General features: G+C 26.1%; 5 protein-coding genes across 5 annotated transcripts; all 5 read right to left on the bottom strand.

The window, feature by feature from the left end:
* Window positions 1–3,954: 3,954 nt before the first annotated feature.
* Window positions 3,955–6,705, bottom strand: cubi_00012 (uncharacterized protein; the record flags this gene model as incomplete). Its single annotated transcript, XM_029017026.1, has 1 exon — window positions 3,955–6,705. One exon carries the CDS (start codon window positions 6,703–6,705, stop codon window positions 3,955–3,957), a length of 2,751 nt encoding a protein of 916 aa, XP_028875605.1.
* Window positions 6,706–7,615: 910 nt separating this feature from the next.
* On the bottom strand, window positions 7,616–10,582 carry cubi_00011 (uncharacterized protein; the record flags this gene model as incomplete). The annotated part of the gene is made up of 1 exon (XM_029017025.1): window positions 7,616–10,582. One exon carries the CDS (start codon window positions 10,580–10,582, stop codon window positions 7,616–7,618), a length of 2,967 nt encoding a protein of 988 aa, XP_028875604.1.
* A 3,302-nt stretch (window positions 10,583–13,884) lies between these two features.
* cubi_00010 (uncharacterized protein) lies at window positions 13,885–16,956 on the bottom strand (the record flags this gene model as incomplete). Its single annotated transcript, XM_029017024.1, has 1 exon — window positions 13,885–16,956. One exon carries the CDS (start codon window positions 16,954–16,956, stop codon window positions 13,885–13,887), a length of 3,072 nt encoding a protein of 1,023 aa, XP_028875603.1.
* Window positions 16,957–17,995: 1,039 nt separating this feature from the next.
* cubi_00009 (uncharacterized protein) lies at window positions 17,996–19,828 on the bottom strand (the record flags this gene model as incomplete). The annotated part of the gene is made up of 1 exon (XM_029017023.1): window positions 17,996–19,828. One exon carries the CDS (start codon window positions 19,826–19,828, stop codon window positions 17,996–17,998), a length of 1,833 nt encoding a protein of 610 aa, XP_028875602.1.
* A 458-nt stretch (window positions 19,829–20,286) lies between these two features.
* On the bottom strand, window positions 20,287–21,576 carry cubi_00008 (uncharacterized protein; the record flags this gene model as incomplete). Its single annotated transcript, XM_029017022.1, has 1 exon — window positions 20,287–21,576. The coding sequence occupies one exon, from the start codon at window positions 21,574–21,576 to the stop codon at window positions 20,287–20,289; it is 1,290 nt and encodes a 429-aa protein (XP_028875601.1).
* Window positions 21,577–24,784: the final 3,208 nt, after the last annotated feature.

The raw sequence follows: 24,784 nt of genomic DNA, 5'->3' as shown, positions 1-24,784 counted from the left end.
ATATAGTCAATCATTTTTTTATAAATTACAATAATTTAACTTTAATATTTTATCATAAAATTATTTAATATATTAGAAAAGAAACAACATATTAGCATCAAAATATTAAAAAAATATATATATAAGAATAATATAATTTTATTTGTAAAATAATATTCAATACCGGTATTTGGTCTACTTAAATTTTTTTGAAAAGTAAATTATACACCGGTATTCCACATAAATATTTATTCGGTAATACAACATTATAACCGGCATATAAAATAATTTAAAATTTTTACATATAAATTGCATGCCGGCACTAAATAATTATTTATTACTTAATGTTTATCATTAATATTTTATATACCTACGAAATTTTTACACATAAATTACATGCCGGTATTATAATTTTAAAAATTTTTGTTATTAATGCCGGTAAAATTTCGGTATGAGTTACCAATCTAAAAAATTTTGTATACCGTTTTAAAAAACAATTCAAGAATGTGTGTCATTTATGTTACTATAAATAATGATAAAATTTGTTTAAACTATCTATCAAAACAAAATTGACAGAAAATATATGAAAATTCTTAACACTCTCATAGTGAAATATGATAACAATTCCATAATTCAGTTAGTTACAATTAATACATTAAAATAAATTAGAAAAAAAAATTTTTATTTTGATAATCAATTTTAGTTCCATATAAATATCTGTGTTACTTACTGAGCTTAATTTCAAAAAATTTGTACCTAAATCTTGAGTTTAATGATCTATTGAGTTACTAAATTCATTGATTGATACTATATTTCACTGTAATTTGTAATTAATAATCGTGAAATTAACTCTAATAAATGGATTCTTATACAAAAACAAAGTAAATTTGTATCATTAAATAAACCAAAAACTTATGAATTTATTTAATTAATACATATTAAACTAGTTTAAGCAGTTGATATAAGTTTTTATTAACTAAATTTTCAACTAACGATTAAATTCAAAGGAATTCTTTTATATTATACTCACTTTCTGTTCTATCATTTGGTTCACTACCAAACGTTAAATATGACCTTTTGGCTTCAAAAAATTATATAGACCCTAAACCCACAGAGATTATATAATGAAACAAATTTATAAACTTTGTCCATCCAGTCATTCATTTTTTTTAATATTTAGTCGTATCTATTATTTTGAACCAGTTACACATTTATAGCTTTTATGTTTATTTCCTCGTCTTTTTTTTTGTATCTGGCTTTGGTAGAAAGTGGCTTCTTAAGAGTGTTAGTGCCTGATTTCGACTTGACCCTTATCTTTCTATTGCTATTCATGGAACAGCCCTACAAGTTTTTTAAACAAAATACAGTACTTTTTCTAAAAAGTTCTTTAGTAGAAACAGTAATAATTTTCGGTATATTCTCAGCCTTTTTATTTTAGAATTGAGAGAATGAGTTGCACTACCAGAATTCAAATTTTTGTCAGAAATGATGTGTAGTTAGGGTAGCCTCTTATAAAATTCCTAAAACTTTTAGGCCTTTATAATCTTCAAGAATTTGATCTAACAAGTGAAAAATAACTTAGATAAGAAAAGAATTAAGACTTTCTTAATTTAAACTCTTTCAATTTTTCATTTTTTTTTTTTATTTTTCATATTTTAAAATTTCATTTGCTAAATTATAAAACAGTTAACTTTCCCCTTTATTTAAACCTTTGATTTTGCAAAGATTCACAACTTTTTTTTTATTCAATTTTCTTCCTGTTTTATCTAATAGATTTATTTTCTGTAACCCAGATTTTTAATATTTCTTTTAATTCATCTTGAAATACAAATTCTCGAGTATATAATTGAGTAAAATGCTGGTTATCCCTATTTTTGTTTAAATTTATGCTTGAACCTTTTCCTTTTTTTCAAACTTTTCTTCTGAATCTTTTACTTTTGATTTCAACTTTTTTTTATTTTAAATATATTTGTTGGATATTAATCTTTTTTCTTTAGATTTTACTATTTTATTCATTTTATTAATGAAAATTTTATGAGCTTTTAAAAGAATAATCTATTTAGTTATAGATATATTTTCTTGAAATTTACTCACCCTATAGAAACAACATAATTTTCAATGAAATATGATATTTAATATTAAATCTCCAAAATAATTCGTCTTTTTCCAAAGATCTTTCAGAACCTCAGATAAAATATTTTCAAAAACTTTTTAAATTTCCATGAGATTTTATGTATTTAGAAAAACTATTGTACTTCCAAAAATTAAAAATCAGTAACTTAAAGTTTATTTTTAGATAATTATCAATAAGTTACTCTGTATCAATCAAGAAAATTTGAATAATATAATTCTAAAAAGTGACTTGTTTTGTATTTGATAAAGTTTTTAATTTAGATTGATTTTTTTTTATTTTTGAAGTTAGTCAGATCTAACCTGGTATATTAAACTAATTATATTATTTATTAAAATAAAGTTTTTGCCTTTCATTGAATTAAAGTTTATTTTCAATATTTATTGAGAACCATAAAATCATTTCATTATTCTCTTGTATAAAAAACACTGCAATTGATTTTATAGTTGAACTCATAATTTTTAGATTCTTATTTATCCTTAAAACTAAAAGCTATATTATTTTAACAGCTCTCTGCAAAAATTCCAAAGATTTCTTGAAATCTTCATAAATCTTATTTATTTTAAAATAGGAAATCAATAGAAATTGCAAAAAAATATATTCTTAACGCTTTTAATTATATTGGTTATCCAAGTATAAATTATTCACTTTTTAACGAAGAAAAATACCACTTATTCTTTTAAATTCACATTAATGTAATTTTATCATTGATAATCTATTGATATTGTACTTGTAAATATTGAACTTATTATTTTCCAATATACTATTATTCTGTATTTTAAATTTCTTATTATTTTCTTATTTTTACCAATTTTGTTACAAGTTGGTCTTTTAACAAAATAAAGACAAAATATTAAATTTTATAATGAAAGAATTTGTACTAAATATATCGTAATAATCTTCTCGAATTTTGTCCTTAAATGATAATCAAAAATTTAAATTATTCAAAAATTTTCTTTCACGCACAGTCATTTCATTGATATTATTAAACTTGATGTAAAAAACAATATATTGTCATAAATTTTATGATAGCTTAATCAAGCAAATTTAATCAGCAGTCTCAAATTTAACACTAGGTATTTTTTGTTTATTTCTTATTATTATAATCCATTGTATCTTTTGTCAATAAAAAAAGTGCTAAGTAAATAAGTTAAAATATCTAAAACAAGAAATAATAAAGATTTTGTTAAAGTAATTTTGTCTGCTCCCAAAATTCTGTTTGTGTTTTATTTAAAAGTTCAATTAAAGCTTGATAACAATGCAATACCATTAAATAGGTAAATTATTATAAAAAATAAAGAAATATTCGAACCAATAATACTTGCAGATATTCAAAATAACTCAAAATATTTATATTAATTTTATCATGGCATTAATTCAAATAAAATATTAAATCGATAAAATTATTTTTATAAATATATTATTTCCAACTGAATTATATTGAAAAAACAGACATTATTGAATGCTGATTTATAGTTTGTTTAAAGGCCATATTTTTTTTTTATATTGAAATAAAAATTATTTTCAAATAAATAATAAATCTTGATTATTTAAATATATTTTAAGATTCCTCCTAAAGATTTTTACATTATTAACAAAACTACTGGCTTTTAAAAAATGGGTTTGTGGATACACAAATTTGTTTCAAATAAAATATATATATATATATATATATATAATGTTGCTTAATAAAGCAGAGTCAAGTTAGATAATTAATTTTTATTCATGTATTAAAGATTTATTATTTAATCAAATATTCAGAAAATAAAGTGAAAATTTAATTTTCGAGTATTAAATAAAATAGTTTATATAAATAATAAAAAAAAAACCAAACATTTACTGTTCTATCTGATATCCCTTCTAAATGATTTTGATTTTTTTCTGTCTTTTGCAATTAAAATTGATACTAAATTCTTAAATAATACAATCATTTGAATTATAATTTGTTCTAAAATGATTTTTTCTATACCTGTAATAAATGGAAATATTTCAAAAAATAAGTGACCTATTTCATTATAACAAAAATTTACAGCTTGTAAAATACAATCGCTGGATGACCTTATTGAAATGTGAGAGAAGTTGAGAAATTTTATATTGTACATAGAAACCATATTAAGAATCGTTTCTCGGTCAAAAAATGTGGGAGGTGTCATCAAAAGTGATCTATTTTCAATTGAATTGCTATAAACAGTAGAATCATTTTGATTTTGTGGCATTCTGTTTGTCATCAGCTTTTTTGAAGTGTTTATATGCGGTTTATCTGAATTGCTGCTAGATACTGTCTTTTTTGCCTTAATATTATTTACTGACGAAGTTTTTGTATCTATATTTTTCTTTGGTTTAGTTTTTCTCCCAAAATGTTTTGAATGAGTTTTAAAAATAGATTTTTGATTGGATGCTTTAGTATTAGTGACATCCGATTTTTTAGTTTTTGAACCTTGTGTTGCAAAAACTGGTTTTTCTCCAAATAATTTTATAGTAGGGCCAATTTGCTTCAGTGGCCTAACTGTTTCGCATGCTTTTCTTTTGTTTTTGTTACTATTTAGAGATTTACTAGGGTTTAGACTAACTTCATTTTCTAACCCTAATTTTTGTTTTTCACCTGATTTTACGGCTGAATTCTGAGTTTGACACTGCCTTAAAGTTTGTGTTTTTCCATTAAAATTCCCCGAATTTGGTAATGTTTCAAAATTAATTTGATCCCCAATGCTTCTTAAAGCACGAACGATTACTGAAGAATCTTCACCCCCTAATATATTTTCTCTATGTGATAAACCCTCAGAAAAAAGTATTTCTGCCAAAACCTCCAAAACAGATTCAACAATAGCAGCAATTTCAATGCGATTTGTTCTGTTTAAGTAATATAATTGAGATTTCATTGTTCTTGAAACACTCAATAACTGAGGAATCTCTGATAAAATACGAGCTCTCATTTTCCTTTCTGTTTTCTTCTTAATTTTAATATTGCTTACTCCTTTCCTTTTTTTACCTGTTTTAATATGCTCCAATTTATTTAATTTCTTTTCTTTAGCCCTAAAAGTCATTCTTTTAATTTTTTTTGAAGAATCTTTAACTTTTGAATTTTTTTTTGTACTAATAATTTTCTTAGTTAATACTCTATCCATGCTTCTTTTGCTACCTCTAGATATCGCAGTTCCACTCGTTTTTTTTGATTTATTTTCAATTTGTTCAAGACTTAAAATTGTATCTTTATAAAAATCCAATGCTTTTTCAAAAATTGGATCCAATTTACTAAATATTGTTTTAAGATACCTTCCACCATTATTTCTTGATTGCTCTCTTTTTACAAATTCAAAAGTTTTAAGTAGCGATTCATAAAAGCGGCTCACAATATGTAATAATTCGCTCTTAATGAGAGATTTATCCAAATTCATTATTGTGAAATCTAATTTCAAGAATTCCTGGTATCTCATTAATGTCCTAATCTGTTCCCTAATTGCAAAAACAACATTTTGGGACAATCTGATTTCTGTTCCTCTATAATTAATCATTGATATTGTTGATTTCCATGCTTCTTCGACTTCATTTTTTAATATAAAATAGCCCGTTTTATCAAATAAAGATAAATTCATGGCAGCAAGTCCTAAAAACTCAAGAGAAATTAGTACAATTTCTTCATTTTTAAATATAAATGTTTCATCTAAACCTCCATTTTCAAAAAAGTTTTCAATTATAGTTTTCACCTCTTTTATTTCAGCACTAGTAAAATGGGGCTCTCCTGTTTCTAAAAATTGATTATAGGCTTGAATTTGTTGGAATATCTTCTCAAAATTAGTTTTCATATGTGTTAAATCATCAAGTTCATTATTTAATTTAACTAAAAGGGTTGACTCGAAAATTTTCCCCATTTTTGATGCAAGCAAGCTTTCAAATTGTGATTTACTCATACGAGAATATTTACGAATACAATTATTAAACATTCTAAGACAATCATCAGAAAGTTTACCCAAGAATTCCGAAATATGCTTAAGATTTGAATCAACTTCTAATGATGATAATTCCCGAAGTATTTTCACAATTTTTACAACTGCATCAACTAGAATTTTTGAGTTTCCTGCTATATTAAAAATCACTTCTTTTGAAATTTGATTTGAATCAGTAAAAAGTGAAGAAAAAAGTTTAATGTCTGTAACTTCATTAATATATTGAGATAATTCATCGATCTTAAACTGAAATAACATTTTTCTTCCACTACAGTAAGAGGAACGTGATTCTAAATAAGATGCTATATCACTTATTTTTTTATGAATAGAACCATAGCTTCTATCACCAAATATTGCAGAAAAATTCGTGATTAATGATAGATATCTTACCAAAAATTTGATGGTTATTTCCATAAAATAGTTTGTCTCGTATCTACTAGACAATAATCCCGAATTTTTAATTTTAGCAAATAATTCAGAAGTGCCAGGAAGACCTTGAGCTTTTACCTGTGAGTCACGGCCAACATCGGTACCTTCTTTCTGTAATAACGGGTCTCCATTATTGGGAACTGCCGCACCATCCAACAGTATAAATATATTATTAATAATTATTAAAAACAGATAAAAGCAAGTAGGGAATCTGATGCTCATTTGATATAGTCTTTAATACCTCTTATATCATCTATCTATGACATTACCATACATTAACAATATTTTTATCCATTATTACATAATTTTTTTTTTTTTCAGAAATATTGCAGATAGCAGGTCTCTATTAACATTATTGACTGAGATCGTTAAGGCGCCAATATACTTTAATTAGATTGAACCGTAAAAATAAAGACATTTCCTAATAAGTATATTATTTGAAAGTTTAATACAATTTTTTATAATAAATTATTTTACATGTTAGTGGATTTTTTATTGACCTTTTTTTTTGGGGTTCGACTTTTGAGTTACTACTTTTTGCTAATGTAATTGAACTATTATTGAAACTGAAAATATTTTAAGAGTACAAAAACTTTATCTAAGATTTAAGTTCTATGAGAATCACTTCATTTTTGTTTATTAAAATATGTTGATTATTGAGCTTTTAATCATCTTATTCAGTTAACTTGTTAATATTAAAAATTAAAACAGTAAAACTTTGAATTAAGATATTAACAGTGATATTGTTTTGAGATTTTTTGATTTGAATCATTCAAAAAACAAGTATTTCTCTGCATTATAACTTTGACCCTTTATTTTACAGCAGGTGACAATAACAGGTATAAAACTATCACTTAGTAGCCCTATTCAGATAATGGTTTTACATAACAGAGTGATTAATTTTTTTTTTTCTATTGTTAGTAAACCGAAGTTTATTCACATCATTTATTTCAAATTAATTTAGTCATCATCTAGAAATTTCTTTATACTATATATAAACAATAGGCCCAATAACTAATCAAATTTATTTTGAAAACCAATTCATCAAAAACATTAATTTTTTAATGGAAATAAACAGCGCATCTTTACAATATTATATAATGATTTGAATTGTTTCTCAATACAAAACGACTCATCGTAACTCACCCTTTTTTGTATTAAACAAAATAAGTAATTTAACAAATTTACTGATCAATTCCTTTTCAAAAGTTTTGATTTGAAGTAAATCTTGACCAGTCAATAGTGGCAAAATATGAGTGTGAATACGAAGGATTTCTTCACTACATAATTCTATAGAACATTCGATTTCTTCCAAAGTGGATTCTTCTGAAATATGTGAGAAATCTAGGTTAGTAATGCCAAAAAAGCCAAAAATATCAATTCCAGGTGTTGATTGAGTTACTTTTTCCTCCAAAAACATAGGAATGAACTTCGATTTATGCCTGGGACAATCTTCTACTGTTTGAGGTATTTTTTTTTCTAAAAACATAAACTTTGATAATAAATCTGAAATCATTTTTTTATTTAATTCTTCATGAAAATAGACTTTAGGTTTCTCATGCAATTTTGTGTTCGATCTTGATTGATTTATTTTTAGTCTAGATCTAGACCTGGACCTAGACCTAGACCTAGACCTGTATCTGGATCTAGTTCTTGGTGTTGGAAGAGAATTTGATCTAGTTTTGAATTTTGAATGTTGTGTATTTCTTGGATTAGATTCAGATACAGCTCTTTTTATATTTTCTGTTCTTTTTTTTGTTTTAGACCTTGATTTTCGATTTTCGGTTTCATTGTTTTTTTTACTTTGTTGGTTGCTAGATGGATCTTTAGTGCACTTTGAAGCAGGTTTGGATGCTATAGAAGTATCACCTAAACATGATCTTCCCAAACCTTTACCCTCAGTTCCCTTTTGATGGGTTCTTGTTTCAAAAATAGAATCTTGATCAAATAATTCAACAGTACTTTGAACCAATGGGGTAGTTCTATATTCTTCGTTTGCAAGTCTTTTTCCAACAGTACCTTTACTAGGTGAGTAATTAGAACAATCACCTTCGACGTTTTTATCTTGTTTTAAATGCTGCGATGTTTTACTTTCATTAATAGACTCTTCTACAATTTTTAGGACAGGAAATAAGTATTTATTTATATCAGCTTCTTTTGTCTCTTTTTTCTTTCTTGTGGCAATAGATGAACAAAGTTCTACATCACTACTTGATTCATCAGAGAAGTCTTGACTAATATTGTTTCCTGATTCACTATAGTTCATATTTTGATTTCTTACTTTACTAGCCCCTTCTTCCTTTAATGGTTCTCTAAAATTGTTTTTTTCTTTTTTCGCTTTTTTTTTTGAATTTTTATCGGATTTTTGATCAATAACCGTTCTTCTGATTTCTTCTTTTTTCAAAGATTCCTCTTCGAACTTGGTAATGCTCTCCGCTAACTTCCTTCTTCTTTCAGCTTTACTTCTGACAGATTTTTTTGTTTGGCATGTTTCAGTTGTTTTATCAATATCGTGTCTCCTTTCTTGCGAATGCGATTCATTATCTTCAGCTTCAGGATATTTTCTTTGTTTCGATTTGTTTTTTTCTTTGAGTTTTTCCTGTTTTTTTTTACGCTCCAATAACTCCATTTCTAATCTTGCTTTTTTCTCAGACTCTAACTTTTCGAGTCTTTCTTTTTCTGTCTTTATTTTCTCTTTACCTTTTTCTACCAGTTTATTCACTATTTTTTTATATTGAGACATTTTCTCTTCTCTTTGAGTTCGAATTAATTCAAAAGGTATAACGGATAAATCTTCTTTTTTTTCATAGGTTTTTATGGCAACTGCACACTCTTTTCCTGAGCTTTCAAAAATACTAATAACTGGGACCAATAATCGTTTAATATAATCCCCACATTTATTTGACTCTAATAAATTTTTTAATATCACCATCATCCTCAGTAAATAATGATAAAGACCTTTCAAATTATTCATTACTTCTGGTTTGCACAATTTATTTGTAAACTTGAAAGACAAAATATCAAGTTTCGTTAATTTTTCATATTCCAGTTTTTCCATTACAGCTTTCCTTGTCTTGAGAATAACCGAATTTTCAACATTCATTTCAGTAGCCCTATCTGTAGTCATTTGAGCAATATCAAATGCGCATTTCTCAATTATTTGTAAATGTTTTGTTAATTTTGCTCTATCAAAATAAAAAATATTAGTTGATATTAGTCCTAATAATTTCATAGATGTTGATATAAGCAATTCCAACTCTAATATTTCCTCTTCAGTACATCCATTGTTTTCAGAATATTCATTATATGTACTAGGTGATTGATTTTTATTCCTAACTACATATCTCATTCTTCCAAGAGTTTCTAGTTTCTGATTAGTGACTACAAAATTAATATTAGCTTTATTAAAAGATGCTTTTTTTGATTCAAAGAGTTTCCTAAAATCTTTTTTATTCATACCTTTGTAAATATTTATAGATTCTTCTAGCAAACTTATGATTTCTGAAACAGTAAGAGTTATTGTTGAAACTACTGATTTAACTGTTGAATCTAAATTGTGAGAAATTAAATGTTCAAGAACCTTTTGAGATTCCAGGATTTGTTTTAATATATCACTATGATTACTAATCACATTCATTAAGAAATCGAATGGATTTTCATTCGATTCTCTATTTAATTGATTAATAAGATCATGTTTTAAATAAAAGAAGCAGCTACGATATAATTTTTCTAACTTTTCATTGCTTAACATCATTCCTTTCTCAATAAAAGTTGATTGTACGTTGGTGTGGAAAATTATATCTCTCAATCTTAAGTGTTGTTCATAGAGAACATTATCATTAAAAAAATATACAAATTTAAGCATGATAATTGAATAAGAAAGTAGTAACTTCGCAATCAATTCGGCTGCAAAATTTTTTTCATGTAAATTGGTAATTGAACTTAGTAAATTTAAACTTTCTTCACTTAAACCTTCTGCCTGAACTTGACTTATTATTTCTTTAGAATCACTTTCTTCATTGAATTCAGCTCCCTTAATTTTTATAATGGAGAAAGCAAAAAGGAATAAAAAGAAGAATCTATTCTGTTTGATTTTCATTTTTAGTGAATCTTTTAATTTATGATTTGCATTATATAAATTATATGATTTCAGGTCTAATTTGACTTTTTATTAAATAATATATTACGCGCATTTTAAACTATTTTTATTTGAATCAAATCTATGTTTTATTCTTTTTTTTTGGGTGACAATTTTTAATAATAAAAGTATTTTTCAAAATTGTTTCATTTAAATTCCAAGAATATTAATTTTTTCTCATTATTATTACTCCTATTACTTTCAGATATAGGGAAAAATTTCATTGATTTAGAGTAATTACTGGCTTTTTCAATGCAAAATTCATGTATTTCAGATTGAAGTTTCACTTCTAATTGAATTGCTTTTTTGAATGACTTTCTTCTTGATTTTTAGCAAAACCTTGATTTATTTTGTGATTGTGATTCCGGTAACACTCCAATAGGTTTATCAGAATATCTTTCTTTATCTTCGAATATATTGAAGATATTTTAGCTACCATCTCTATATTTAACTTTTGGCTCCAAAAATTTTTTTTCACAAGACTTATTTTTGAGAATTGCTCCTGAAGTAAAGTCTTCTCTGCAATCTAAGTGATATAAATCTTTTCTGGCAATTTTAATACTCGAAGTGTTTTCAGATTTATGTTTGAATTAACATAATTTTCTGATCATTTTTGTAATTTTTTCAGTGTAAATTTGAGGTTCAATATTTTCATCAGGTAAAGGTTCTAGTTCTGGTCTTGGTTCCGATTCAGTTGGAAATTTAAATTTTGATTTTTTCTTTCTATTCAAAACATTCTTTTTTTTCAAGCTTAGAATATTTCAGCTTTTTCTCCAATTTTCTTCCTGGTTCCACCTCTTTCCTGGTTTTTTCCAAGTTTTTTTAGCTTTTTAAATTGCTTTTCAAACCTATTCACTTTTAGTTTACAAATTAGAATTAAGTTGTCTTTAGGTGAACTATTCCTAGAATTAGAGTCAATGTTATTATTTGAATGTTCATATCCACTTTATTTCAAGTTTTTACTTTCGCTCCTGTTCCTGATACCACTTTTCTTTACATTTGAATTTTCGTTTCGAAAATTTCCTTTGCTATATTTTTTTCTCCTCTAAGTTCTTTCTTATTTTTAGCTGATTCATTAAAATCAATATTATCAGCCTGCTGAATGCATTGAAGTTCTTCAAATCTATTTTTTGGTTTCCCTTTTATTTTTAATGCTTATTTTGATTTGATCAGAAAGCCACTTATAAATTTTAAGTGAATCTTTAACATTTTCTTCCTTATAAAAGTTTGTTCTAACTAATTCTTTAAAATATCAACTTCCACTTGAAAAATCGATCAAATTGCCTATCTTTTTATTATTCTCAGTTCATTTCGATCAATTTTTTTTATATATGGAAAAGGTTACAAGTAAACTTGTCACAATTTCAAATATTTCCAGTACAATTTAAACAGCTTTTCAAAATAGTAATAGGTAAAACTAATTTTTTTTCTTTCTTAGTACTGGAAATATTATTAATAGAAGTTTATACTGGAATTTTAAAATCTTCAAAATGTAATCCTTTAATAGTGCTCTTTTTTACAAATAACTTTCAAGTCAAAATTTTTTATTTTATCAAATTTGGGAAATTTTTTGATTTGATTTCTGATCTCTATTGATATTTGTTGAGGTATATTAAGCTCTGTGCATTTTGTTTCCATTAAAAATGCAATTTTTATTCATAATCTAAAATTTAATTTGCAATAGCCAAAAAATCCAGGTCAAAAAATGATATAAAAACATAACCAAAGATTTTAGTTAATTGAATAATTCAAATTTCACGCCAAAATATATCTTCTATTTCCAAGCCTTCTTTATTGTTATATCTAAGGGTTTCTTGCAGAAATAAAATTATGTTTGCCCATGCCAGATTCTTTTTTTTCTTGAATTAGCTCCAAGTATTTTTCTGAATTTTGTTTGTTTTCATTTCTGTTTCTAACCTAGGAAATATTTCTGATATTGAAAAGCAAAAACCTTCAATTGTTGATCCTTTTTTTTTTTTTAAAAATGCTCTGATTTTTTAATGCTCAAATTTTGTATTTATTAAATCATAATTTGAGTTATCTGTATCTTTTGCAATGCTTCCTTATTTTTTTTTCAAATTCTGTTTAGCCAACAATTGGATGAAAAAGAAATTTATCGATATTATAAATAAATGACTTCTAATATATCAAATATTATTAAAAATCAATGTGAATAATATTAATGCATTTCAATTCAGTGAATCATAGATTTGAGATTGATTAATTCTTTTTGTATTGTTCACTAACATTCTCAACATTCGGAACAAATTGAGCGAATAAAGTTATAATCATTTCATTATCTTTTCTTTCACGTAATTCAACTCATATTCATTCTAGGACGATGATAATTTTTCTATTTTCTGGATTCCTAATTCTTTGTGGCACTTTTATCCGAATCTTTTGTGAAGTTGGTGCCCACAGATTATCTAAATAAGAAATCACTAAAAAAAAAGAATTAATGTATTCGAAATAAAAAGCAATTTATTCATAAATCATTCTACCGTTTAATACATAACTTTTTAGTACTTGAAAAATTGTTTATGCATAGAATATTGCCATGCCGCAATTTGCATCATATAATAGTTTGATGATTTGATTCCAATATAAATTATGGGAATTAAACAAAAGTGTGATCTCATAAACGTTAAATTAATGTAAAACAGTTAATTATAAAAATCCAAAAAATTATTTTTCATATGCAAATTTTTATCAAAGTTGGAAATTTTAATCATGTTTATACTTTTTATACACAGGATTATTACCATTTTTCCTTATAACATTTTATTTTAATATTTATTTAAATAATTTTTAATTTGGAAATTTTTTTAAAAATAAATGTCAAAGCAGGTGAATTATCAAATCGATTATTATTTTAATTGAATATTCGTAATTAATAGTACAGAAACTAAAGTTTATAAGAAAATATTTTTAATTAAAAACTTTAATCTATTAATAACTTAGCTAATTATAAATATTTACTTTATTATTAGTGAAATTGATTAGCAGAACTTAGATTTATTATATTTTCTAAACAATTTTCGTAAACTTGAAATATCTCGCGTTTGTCTTCATAAAAAAAGAATAAATAAACATTTAAATATTCATCAATAAATAATTATGATATTATAGACATAAATATTTAGTATTTCATCAATTTACTTTCAGAAAATGCCATCTGGCCCTTAACAATACATGAAACAAATTTAGACAATATGAAAATAATAAGTAGTAATATTCAATGAATGTAGAAATTTGTAAGCAGATTATTTAGATTTCTCCAAAACATTGTTTAACAAAATAAGAAGTCTGATAAATTGTCTAATATATGACAATTCATACTCTTTAATAATATTACTGTCTTCTCCCGTTAAAAGTGGAAGTATTTCACTATGAACTCTCTCAAGTTCATTACCAACTACTTCAATAGCAATTTCTATTTCTTCCAAAGTGGATTCTTCTGAAATATATGAGTAATCAAGTTCTCGCATACCAAAAAAATTTAAAAGAAACGATTTCTTACTATTTACTTTTGGATCCAACTCTCCGGATTTTTTTGATTCAGAACTTGAAAACAATTTCAAGAATTTTGATTCTGAGAATTCACCCTCATCTTGGAGAAATGAACAACTATCACCACGATCTCCACTTCTATCTCTATCATCTCCTCTGCTTCCACTCCTGGTACTCTCCTCACTCTTATTCCTACTTCTACTTCTACTCCTACTTCTACTTCTACTCCTACTCCTACTCCTACTCCTACTCCTACTCCTACTCCTACTCCTACTCCTACTCCTGCTCCTACTCCCACTCCCACTCCCACTCCCACTCCCACTCCTCCTAACTTCTTCTTCATCTTTGCTTTCACTTCTTGTAGTTTCTAAGCTTTCAGAACTGCAAGGTTCACTCCTTGATTCATTATCTGCGGCCATGCTTTGTTTAAGTAGTGTCAGTGTAGAAGGCACTAAAGGTGAAGTATGCGTTTCGTATGCCTTTCTTTTATTAGTTTTATTTCCTCTCATATTCCTACTCCGACTCCTACTTCTAGTACTACTCCTACTAATCTTCCTACTCCTGCTACTAATACCACTCCTACTCCTACTCCTACTCCTGCTTCCACTCCTAACTTCTTCTTCATCTTTGCTTTTAATTTCTGTAGTTTCTGAGCTTTCGAAACTGAAGGTTTCACGACTCTTTGATTTATGATCGGCGATTGTATCTTGTGTAGACGTTTTTAATTTATAAGACACTAAAGACTTAGGATGCCTTTTACATATTTTCGCTTCTTTACCTTCGTCTCTTCCCATGGCATATGTATTACCATAAGCAGCAACATCTTTACAGCTAGATTCGTTTTTCTCTTTATCTAGTAGATCTGAATCAGCACTCCCAGAGGCTAAATTCGAACCATCACCAGTTTTATTGGAGATAATATGGGATAATATACCGAATACATTTAAAAACAATGATTTTAAACGTTCTCTCTTAACAAGTTCTTCATTTACTGCCTCATATTGTTCTTCAATTCTAATTACCAAACGTTTAAGACATTGAAATTGAATTCTTTCCATTTTCTCCCTTTTCTTTTTTTCTTCTTCTTCTTTTTCTTTTCTTCTCTCTTCTTCTTCCTTTTCTCTCTGTCTTTCTCGTTTATTTGAACGTTGTTCGATCTTCATTTTTTTTAACTTCTTTCTTTGACCAACTTTTTGCTCTCTGATTATGTTGCTTATAGTTGCTTTTTTATTTGAAGCTTCTTCTTGGGCCATTAACATTTCCATTTTCAATTGTTTTCTTTCAATTTTACTTTTTGGGCCCTTCTTTATACTTGAATCAGCAGTTGTTCCACTTGAACTATCAACTTTTTTAGAAGTCTCAGGATCAGAAACATATGTTGTTTCTAATTGAATACTAGTTATTTCTTTATATTTACTCTTTGATTTTTGTTTTTCAGATTTTCGTCCTTTTAAGTTTTCACAGTTACATTTTCTTGCGTTTGCTAATAATTCTGTACTAATTCTGTTGATATAATTAATTACATTGAGATCACTATTATCCAAAATTAATAAATTAGTATTTAAAATATTAATTGTTTCTTCACAATAATTAATCAGATTATACAATAGATAATGAAGATGAGTACCTTCACTTTTACCCTGGAGTTCTTGTTTTAAAAAAAGCAATATCACGTTTAAATGATCTAAGATTTTTTTTAAATTTATTAATATTTGACGTTTAGATAATGGTTTACCCAAAGAAAATACGGAATGGTCTGATTCCATTAATGTGTCAAAACCCAGGAAATCTCTAACTTTCTTTTTAATGCAGTCAGCCCTTTCTTCCGTTATAAGCAGTTCCGTTGGTTCTTCCAATATTTTATTGTACAATTTAGTATGTACACTCGTATGCAGAGTTTTGAGATTAGCCAGAACATCACCATTATTAAAAAAAAAATTTTCGATTGCAAAAAGTACAATTCCTAATGTGGTGAGCACTACTGTTTCAATTTTAAAACTATATTCTTTGCTTTTGCACGATGATTTATTTTTTTTCCCTAATTTAATTTCTGATTTATTTATTTCTTTAGTTTTTTCATCATAAACACTCAATACCTGTTTAACGTAACAAAAAGGATCTTTTCTGTTGAATATATTCATAGATAATGAAAGAAGATTATCTTCTGATTGTTGATATAATTTGGAGTATTTCTCACCTGATGTTTTTCTATATAAATCTAAGGACCTTTTAACAAACAAAGAAAGTTTACTATTAATAAAGATTGCACTTTTCACCACACTTTTCAGTCTAGCATTTGTTCTATCAACTAGCTCTAGTAGTAAACTGATAATTTTAGTTAATTGTTTATTGATCTTCTCATACTCAGAATTTAAAAGTATATAAGGATCTGTTCCAGCTAATGAAACTTCTTCCAGTTCATATAATAAATTTAAATCAATCGAGTTTTGAAGAATTAAAGTAATATTGCGTAATTTAGTTGGATTTATCATCGTTATTTTGTCGTCATAAGTAGAATATTTATCAACAAAAATTATCATTGCTCTTACTTGAGAAAATAATTCTTTACTTAATTTATCATCAAACAGTGCGCTACACTTCAATATAAATACATAAATAACAAATAGAGATTTTAAGAGGTTCTCAATACAATATTCGTTTTCGAACGCGTTAGATATTATTGTTGATAATTGTTTAGTTAAGTCATTGCTATTACTATCTGGTGTATTTTGGTCATTATCGTTTGGTGTACTTGCTAAACCCAATACCAAAAAGAATGATAAAATAAAAAATATAGAGAATAATACTTTTACAAAAATTTTCATTCATTGTTCTGAAAATAGATTTCATTAAATTATTACATTACAGATTTTCATGTAAAAATAACAACCCGCCGAATTGTCGAATAGTCATTTTCTCCTTTGTTAAAAAAAAACATAGTTTTTTTATTCATTAATCGCAGAGTGTGCAAAAGATGTTATTCCAAGATATTTTCAATATCTAATTCCTTAAATTCTGGTAATTTGGTGTATCTCCTGTAATTCAACTATAAATAAATTTTTTTCTATTACTAACAATTTAATTTGATTTTACATTTGACGACTTATCTAAATTTATAAGTATTTAAATTGTTTGTAAAAATATTTATGAAAACAAGTTGATCATAATTCAATCATTATCTTTTAGGCGTAAGTTATTCTAACAAATTCCTATCATTACTATTCTAGAAGGTGATGAATCAACATACCTTCTTGACAGTACGAAAATCAAAAGATCTAGTTATTTATTTCAAAATCTAGTAAATATCTATAACTTCAAATATAACAATAATTAAGTTACAATCAATCTTGCTGACTTTATTATAATAGTCTTGAGATTAAATATTTAATTATTCATATTTGATCATTTTATTTTATATATTCGATCTCATTTATTCTGTTTATAAGTACCGCACATCTTCGTAAATCAAATAAATTATTAAACATTTCTAAATTTCATTTTTAAAATAATAGCATTTTCGAAATAAATTTAATGAATTTCAGTTAATTTACGACTAATCAAATATCTTTAGTATGGAACACAATATATTACTCTTGAATTTATAATTACAAAATCCGCCACTGTATCAGTCCTTGAATATAATAAAGCTGTTAGGATATCAAAAATCTCGTTTAACTCCAATAATCAATACTTAGGCTTTCACAAAACATTCTTAATGCTTTATTAAACATTTTATTAATCCAAACTGAAAATAAACATAGAAATTAGTTCTTGTATCTAAGAATGAGTACAAGAACCATGCATATTTCAATGGAGGCTCAGGAATAAACTTGTAACTTCACTCATCTTTCAAATTTTCCTGAATTAATCCACATCATAAATTGACTTTTTGTTAAAACTATCCGGAATTGAAGAACAATAGATGCAATTACAATCACAACTATTGCAGTCGCAGTTATTAAATCCAACGATATGTTTGTCTGACGGATCATTTAACTTACAACAATCTTTGAAACAACATGCTCTTGCAGCAATTCCCTGTCTAGCAGCAACGGATGGTGGAATATTACTAAGGATGTTTCCTGCATCCATCATAGTATATCTGATATCTAAACTGTCAAAGTCAGTATCGAGAACCCATCTGCCTAATCCTTGATTTAAAATTTTAACTTGAGTTCTTACTGCAGAAAATCTATGCCCTTTACATTCAACTCTACTAGATATTTCATTCATCTTTAGAAACATGTTTTTTAACTCAAATGACAAATTGAGTAATTCAGCTTCAACTTTCAATAATTCCGTTAATTTTTCTTCTGCTTCCTGAACTAAAAATAATGGAGAATAGCTGCCCAGTTCTCCGATGTCATTTCCAACTTCTTGTGCAAAAGAGTGAACCCTTTCTATAGTATAACGACTATGGCTTTCAGATCTGCCTCCAGATCTGCTTCTGGATCTTCTACGAGATCTACTTCCAGATCTACTTCTTGACCATAAACGTGAACTTGCTTGAAGCTCTCTAGAACTATGAGGTTTTGGTGAAGTTGATCTTGCTCTTGAACCCGTTTCTGCTGTTTTTTTAGGACCTTTTGCTCTACCTCTCTTTTGTTTCGCCCCACCTCTTTCATCCAATTTAACATTTTCTGCATGACGTACCAAAATATTTTCAGGTTGGTGACGAGATTTTTCATCATTATTTAAATGTTTTTTTTTATTAGTACGCTTTTTGGGGAAATTATGCGTTTTTTGATCACCCACTTCAGTTATAATTGATCCCACTCCACTTGCTTGTGCTTGTTCTACCCCACCGGAAATACTTTTTTGGCTAACCGCTAAAGTTTCCTTTCTTTGACTACTTTCACCTAGTTTTGCCTTATTTAACGAAGCTTCAACGTCATATGCTTCCTTTTGATTAAATGCTTTAGACTTTTTCTCTTTTCTATTTCTGTTTTTTTCATTTCTTTCTAATTCGGTATTTTTATTATCTTTAATTAATTTGTTAGTTGCTTTAGAATCTTGATTTTTACTTAAAGGCACAGAACTAGATGAAGCATTCTCTGATTGATTTTCATCTGCACCTCTCTCTTTTTCATCATCATTTTGTTCTGTAATTGATAATAACAAATTTGAATAATGTTCCGAAAGAGATAGTAAAAAATCTCTGATATTCTCAGTTGAGATCTCTTCCGAAATAAAGGTTTCTAGTTGAAGATCAGTAATTGATGTCACCAATAATCGGACTAGTTCAAGAAATTCTATCAATGATTCTACAATAAATGTCTGGCCTTCATATAAAGATTCATTAAGCTTTACATTTAAATCTGAAAATCTCTTAATCAATTCTACATCTGCGCAAGATAACAAATTAATATTTCTTCTCAACAATTCATCTTTAATTTCACTATGTTTTGCGTCAATTCCTTCCTTAATAGAAAATAGAATTTCGAGTTGTCCAGGTTTTCCCACATTTAGTGTTTTATCAATTAATTCAAGTAAATCTAACAGTCTAATCAGGCATTTTAGCTGATTAAAAACTGAAAGATTGGATGATAGTAGCTTACTCTCAACTTGTTCCAAATCACTCTTTTTGAGGATCCTAATTTTGTTTGGATTATTATGCAGGTTGGCATTATCAATTAATCTGAAATGAAAAAAAAATGTAATACAAATAAGACCTAAATAGACAGTTTTAGGCTTCATATCATTTTATATCATAACAATCTATTTTTAGAAACCAGTCAACTAAATTATATGCATGCGACGAGACGGAGAAAAGAATCCAGTTATTGTAAATGTTATGTAAAATTTGGAATTTTTAGAATTGAGATATAATTTCCCTTTTTAGCATAATTTCTGAATTTAATTTCTTGAAATGTCTATTTTAAAATCCAACTGATTTTTTAGCTGTGGTAAAAATCTGCTTTTACCAGATTAGAAATGTCTTGCAAATTATAGTTTGTTCAAAACGAATTCTACACAATAAATAATCACCAGGATTTTTTGTTAATTCTTTTAATATATCTTTGAAACAATCAAATTATATATATATTTTCGTAAGGATACTTAACGGTAAATCTTTAAAATTTTTTATCGAGAATTATTTGAATTCAACCTGAATTTTTTCCAGCATTGAGCGATTTTCAGATTTATGTAATTTATTAATCAATAAAACAAATTTCATTTTCTTTGTATGGTTCAATTTTCTTAGAGTTATGATAGCAAACTTTTAATCCTGAATTAACGATTATTTTACAATCTTCTCCTGTGCATGTACAAATTGAAGATTCAGACATTTTCTTTAGGTTTCTTGTGTATTCACTTTTTAATTTTTCAATCTCTTGTTCATTTCTGGCTTTAAAGATCACGTCCTTAGGTAGCTTGCATACCCTATCTTTCAATTTTTCATTCTTTGCTATCTCAGAATTTTGCTCAATTTCTCTCATTATTGCTTGATAATTGAAGGCTAAAACTTGAAGTTTTTCTTCTAAAAATGCTATTTCTTTGAGTTTATTAATAACTAATTCCACAATTTGTACAAGTTGCCCAAGAAGAGGATCTGAGACCGCACAACTTTCTTTATGGGTTTCTTCTTTTATACAAGCTTCAGATATTTCTTCTTGATCCAAACCAACATCATTCATCCTCTTTTTTCTTCCTCCACCTTTTTTATTTCTAGTTTTGGATCTGCTTTTGTTTTCAAGAGAACCGCAAGTTCCATCTTTACAACATCCTAAGAGTAAATGAGCATTCAAATCAGCATCTTTACTTGCCTTTTCATATTCTTTATTACTAAGTTTTTTATTTGCGCCTGCTTTTTCTTTCTTCGATTCTTTTTTCTCACTATCGTCCCCAGTTGGTTTTTCAGAATATGCTAACTTTAGCATTCTAGTTACTGAATAGGCTGAACTCGAAATTATTAATTGAATTGAATTTGAAATATCTTCTAAAGAATGTCCAGGAAAAGTAATATGAGTATCAACACTAGCAATACAAGGTAATATGGACATTTGCATTTGAAATAACAGCTCTTCAAATAGTTTGACTCTATTTGGGCGAAGACCTTCAGTCAAGCATTCTCTTACAATTTTATATACATCATCAAACAATATTTCTAACTCAGGAACACAATTCATTCCTTTAAGCAATTCTTCTTCTTCTTGGCTAAGACTAGGTTTTATTCTACTAATCGATTCATTTGAATTGTTGATTAAAGATGCTAAAATGTCAAGATGCTTAGACATTGCTCCAATTTTGTATTCGCTAAAACAATTAGCAGCCCCAATTAATATTATTGCATACGATCTAACACTCTTCAATATTGCAACTGCCCTAAATTGAGTGCTACCCTCTAGACTTGTTCCGTGTTCATAAAAATTGGATGCATTTAATGAGTAATTTATACACAAACCTATTAATAAAAATTTTAGACAGAAAGATAATCTGGACATCTTCTCAAATTGATTTTACATTTTTTTTGCAACAATTCAGAAAAATACATGTTGGCGCCATAAATATACAAATAATATATTGTTTATTTTGCATTAAAAAAAATTGAAGCAAATAATTAATTGATTTAAAAAAATTGCGATCTTCAACTTCGATAAATTTAATTAATATTTGTCTATAATCCTCATTTTTTGAACAATTTTTTGTAAGTATTTTATTATCTTAAATATCTTTACACATGAGATGGGTATTTCTACGTTTTATCATTTGAGTTTCTCTATTAAAACTATATATTTGCAATCTATTTTTTTGTAATAGCTCAAAAAAGTAAAAAACTTGCTAAACTTCAATTATTTAACTATAGGATGAGAATAACTCAGCAAATTTAAATTGATTATTGAAGCCGTAAAGAATAGTCGTTATAAATTATACAATATTTACATTTTTCAAATATTTTACACATTTTTCTCACGTTCTATATAGATACTTCATAAAATAATCAATTAACTCAAAATATTAATGTTATTAGAAAAATCAAATATTTAATAAAAATTTCACCTTAAAAATCAATAATTCTTTTTTTAATAGACAAATTGAAAACTGTTAAATTTTCAGTATGAAATCATTGAATATTAACTTTAAAAAGTTTTCAGCTTATAATTTTAAATGAGTTTAATACTTCATTTTCAGATTTATTTTGTTTCTAAAGTATTTTAAATCATCAATTTGATATTAGATCTCAAACAAATTTGATCTAAAGGATCATTTTAAAAATTTTAAATATTTGTATATTTTGCTTAATCGTTACTTCATCAGTCTGAATGATTTTTTTAAATTTTTTTTATTTATTCTATTAAAGTTCTCTTAATTAATTTTGAGTAACAATTCTAATAGCTTCAGAGTTTTAATAATAATCTAGATTACAATTTCTAGTGTCAATTAAATGTAATATTCCTTTAGCCAAAATAATTTTTATTGTTTATTTAAAATAATTAATACTTAATATTTGAAGTATTCAATAAACCCATTTCATTACTTCGAATACCTGCTCACTAATCACTTTAAATATTGACCTTAAAATTGCCTTTGTTTTATCTCGAGTTTATAAATTGATAAAAAATTATCGGTATATATCAATAATTTTTTATCTATTGTATTTTAATTTTATTTAATTTATCTTAATTAATTCATCAAATCCAATTATTGATTTTTACAATTTTTTCAGCAAAATAAATCTCTTTGAAAAATCGCCTCATCATACTACAAAGTATCAATAACTCAGTTAAACGTAAACTCCCTGCTTAAACACTATCAGTAAATTCTATTAAGATTAAGCAATTTATTTTTAAGTGAAGATATTTATATTCATTTATTTGAGACCAACCCTCAATTTAAGGCAGGACATTGGTGATATGATTAGAACTCAATCCACCCTACAAATACATTTTAAAAGATAAAAAAGTAATATCAGCTAATCTATAAAAATCAAATTCCAAAAACTTTAATTGTAGTATTTTATGATAATTTCAAAGTAGGTTCTTTTCAGAGCATTACAAGATATTTGAACGTACTGAAAAAAAAAAGAAACATTTTATGTAACAATAATCGATGTAATTTTTATTAATTCAACTAATTCAATGTAATCTGAACCTTCAATAATAGTTTATTAATAATTTAAATGAATAATAAATTTTTATAAAAAAAATTTTATAAATATTTTAATTAACATTTGGAGTTAATGTTTTGTATAAAAGTCAAGTTAATTTTCGAATTGATATTGAACTATTCATTTATTAGAGGAGATTAATTTTTTCCAATTGAACCTGAATTAATCTAACTTATTTTACTTATTCTTAATTAACATCCAGTTTGAAAACTTTTTATTTTCATTATATATTTGCTCAATCTTTCAATATCTTTTGTTGAAATTACAAAGCTTTTCACAAGTAGGGTTATATCAGAATTTCAATCTTTGTTATAAATATTTTCCACAAAATAAATTTAAATTCTTTTTAAAGTAATTAAAAGGCAAATTTTAAATTGCGATATTGATCAAAATGGTTTTTACTCTTATCAGTTTATAATTTTGAGCAGCTTATAGAATAAATTAATGGATAACTAAATAAAAATGAATTTATAGTTGATAAAAACCCTTCCTTTATTAATTTCTATAATAATGAATATTTTATATTTTAATCCAAAATTTTGATTAATTTTTTTCGTTAAATCCATGTTTTTGTGACACCAAAAATATATTTTGTATCTGCAAATATAAAACCAATTATTTTTGAAGTTTAACCATCTCTTCAAATAATTGGGTAAACATAATAACTTAAAGAATCTCTCTCACTAAATAATCATTTTACACTATTTGAGGCAATGTATTGATTATTTTTTTGATCTATATCAGATTTAAGATCTTAATTCTGTTTTCTGTCCCTATAATTCCTTTTTTATTTCGGATCTAACGAATTATATTTGCCATTATGATAACAGCCTATTAAAAGATTAACTATTAATTGCAGGATCTTTCTCTAAATAAACATTTATTCTTTTTTCATTTTTTTTCATTTTCTTTTTTAACCTATTTCATCGAAATTACGAAAATTTTTCTTCCCACTTTCTCCCTATTATTTTTACCAAGTCTTAAGAAGTATCGATACACTTATTATATATACTTTTATTTATTTATTGGCAAAACTAAGTTTTTTTTTTAAATTATTCGAGCTAAAACCATCATTTTGAGAAATACTTCGGATCTAGAAATTAATAGGAATTTCAATACATTGTTTTGAAATATCACCCATTCATTTAATGTTCTAAAGTTGGGCAACATTTAATATTGATTTAGTTTGATTACTTGGTTGCTCATAAAAATTATGTTTAATCTTCAAATATAACTGTATAATGCACATGAATAATATTCAAGGGTTCTATTTCTCCTAGATTAGCATCAAGTCAAATAGAAATAAAGCTTTCTAAATGAGTACGCAAAATCTTAAAATGAATCAAATTGTATTAAATGACATGATGAATCTTTGTAAATGTAAGTTTCAATTTCAAAAGGAGCACTTTGCAAGTAGACGCAAATCAAGAACATTATTAAATCAAAAAAAAAAGAAAAAGCTTGAATAATTGCATTTAAACTATTTTTATTTATTATTCGCAAAATTTTAAAGGTTTATACACAATTCAATAGGAAAATGCTAA

Source organism: Cryptosporidium ubiquitum, assembly GCF_001865345.1.
Source record: "Cryptosporidium ubiquitum isolate 39726 chromosome Unknown contig_11, whole genome shotgun sequence".
NCBI classification, from domain to species: Eukaryota; Apicomplexa; class Conoidasida; order Eucoccidiorida; family Cryptosporidiidae; genus Cryptosporidium; species Cryptosporidium ubiquitum.
The sequence above is the reverse complement of the archived record's forward strand: the minus strand, read 5'-3'. Positions and strand labels throughout refer to the sequence as shown.